This window comes from Juglans microcarpa x Juglans regia, chromosome 5S (genome assembly GCF_004785595.1).
Source record: "Juglans microcarpa x Juglans regia isolate MS1-56 chromosome 5S, Jm3101_v1.0, whole genome shotgun sequence".
NCBI lineage: Eukaryota > Viridiplantae > Streptophyta > Magnoliopsida > Fagales > Juglandaceae > Juglans > Juglans microcarpa x Juglans regia.
In genome coordinates this window covers 19,173,327-19,175,308 of record NC_054603.1, presented here as the reverse complement: position 1 = coordinate 19,175,308, position 1,982 = coordinate 19,173,327, and the positions used below count along the sequence as shown (strand labels likewise).

Sequence of the window (1,982 nt, the reverse complement as noted above, 5' to 3'; positions counted from 1 at the left end):
AGCTGAGGCGAAAGGGCTAGGATTGTAACAAGGATCAAACATGCATGAATTTGAATGTTTTTTTTAACTCTTTACCGCGCACATCTCTCTCGTGGTTAACCTTTACTCTTCCTCTTCTATCCCTTACTATTATTTATACAAGCTAGGCCATATCAAAACATAGTACGTACATCTCTCTGTCTAGATCAGATCTGATCCCTCTCTACGTGTCTTTCTCGTTTCAAACAAACAACACGTACTAGCAAAGCTAGCTCGATCGTTGCAGAGCATGGGAAGAGCTCCGTGTAGTGAGAAAAATAGCCTTAAAAAAGGACCATGGACCCCGGAGGAGGATCAGAAACTCTTGGACTATATTCAGAAACATGGGTATGGCAATTGGAGAACGCTACCAAAGAATGCTGGTATTTTCAGATATTCTTCAACTCATTATCTCTTTCTTCTTTTCTTCTTTCATTTTTGACCATTTTTCAATTGCGTAGGACTTGAAAGGTGCGGAAAGAGCTGCCGACTTCGATGGACTAACTATTTGAGACCCGATATTAAGAGAGGCAGATTTTCTTTCGAAGAAGAAGAGACAATTATTCAGCTACATGGTATATTGGGCAACAAGTAAGCCGTTCTTTCTACCATATATATATTCATTCCTCAAAAGTAGTCTCTGCTTATTTTTGAAACATATATTGACGTTTGGTCGTCATAGGTGGTCTGCCATTGCAGCTCGCTTGCCTGGAAGGACAGACAACGAAATAAAAAATTACTGGAACACACACATTAGAAAGAGGCTCCTACGAATGGGAATCGATCCGGTTACTCACAGTCCACGCCTCAATCTTCTTGAGCTCTCCTCAATTCTAAGTTCATCTCTCTGCAGTTCATCTCAGATGCACATCATGTCATCAAGGTTTCTTGATGTTCAATCTTTAGTAAATCATGATCCAGACCTTTTTAGGCTATCCAAATCTCTAATGTCATCCAGCCGTGAAAACCCAAACTTAGTTCTTCAAAATCTCCATGAAAACCAGCTTTGCAGTTCCCAAAAACAAAACCAAATTTCACAAATTGTCCAACCGAATCATGAACTTCAAGAACCTGTTCAAGAAATTCCACCATGCAACAAATTGTCTATCTCTTGCGTTTCATTCCAAAGTGATCAAGAACAAGTCGGTTTGGAGCCCAATGTAGATTTGTTCACATCAAGTTTCACTGATTTCAGCTCTTCCAACTCCCAACCAACCGAGTGGCAAAGCAACGGGATGCCTGCAGATTTTACTGAAGATTATGTTCCTCTACCAAGTTATTATCATGGGTCTGACCATCATCAAACTATGATGGATCCTTCTTCTGAATCATCAACTTTCCACTCCAACAACAGCAACCAGAATTTCAGCTTCACACCTTTATCGAGCCCAACACCATTGAATTCGAATTCAACATATATCATCAATAGCAGCACTGAAGATGAAAGCTGCAGGGAGATCAGCCATTGCACCAACATGTTGAAATTCGAAATCCCAGATATCTTGGATATGTTAATCAATTCATGATGTAAGGCCCACTGATGAGGAAGCTAGCTAGCTAAGGTTGTTACAACTTTCTGGAATTTGGGTTTTGTGGAGTTGATGATCATACTTTGCTCATATAATTAATTTGCCAGCATAATATTGTTAATTATTAATCTTACCGTACCAGGAAGAGAGATGATCTCTAGTCTTTGTTGTTTAGTACTCGATCTGGAGTTTCCCTTTTAGATATGTCAACGTACTCCTTTCCCTAGTGATCGTTTCCTTAATCATATTACGATCAATATTACCAGACAAATTCGACTGTCAATTAAATATTGAATGGTTTGGTTATGCAGTTTAGATTAAATAAAATGAGATATTTTGAATAGAAGTGAAATTTTTGAATTAAGATGAGATAAAATAGTTTGTAAAAAAAAATTGTGTTTGGATAATAAGATGAGATGAGATGAGATAGTTTTT

The 1,982-nt window shown here is 38.1% G+C and overlaps 1 protein-coding gene across 1 annotated transcript; it reads left to right on the top strand.

Moving 5' to 3' along the window:
- The first annotated feature begins 228 nt into the window (after positions 1 to 228).
- On the top strand, positions 229 to 1,707 carry LOC121267795 (transcription factor MYB41-like). Its single transcript, XM_041171861.1, has 3 exons — positions 229 to 401; positions 480 to 609; positions 701 to 1,707. Exons 1-3 carry the CDS (start codon positions 269 to 271, stop codon positions 1,542 to 1,544), a joined length of 1,107 nt encoding a protein of 368 aa, XP_041027795.1. The 5' UTR covers positions 229 to 268; the 3' UTR covers positions 1,545 to 1,707.
- Positions 1,708 to 1,982: the final 275 nt, after the last annotated feature.

Coding starts and splice junctions, on each gene's coding strand:
- LOC121267795 (XM_041171861.1), top strand. CDS start 269: ATGGGAAGAGCTCCGTGTAGTGAGAAAAATAGCCTTAAAAAAGGACCA. Junction 402..479: donor AACGCTACCAAAGAATGCTG/GTATTTTCAGAT, acceptor TCAATTGCGTAG/GACTTGAAAGGTGCGGAAAG. Junction 610..700: donor CATGGTATATTGGGCAACAA/GTAAGCCGTTCT, acceptor TGGTCGTCATAG/GTGGTCTGCCATTGCAGCTC.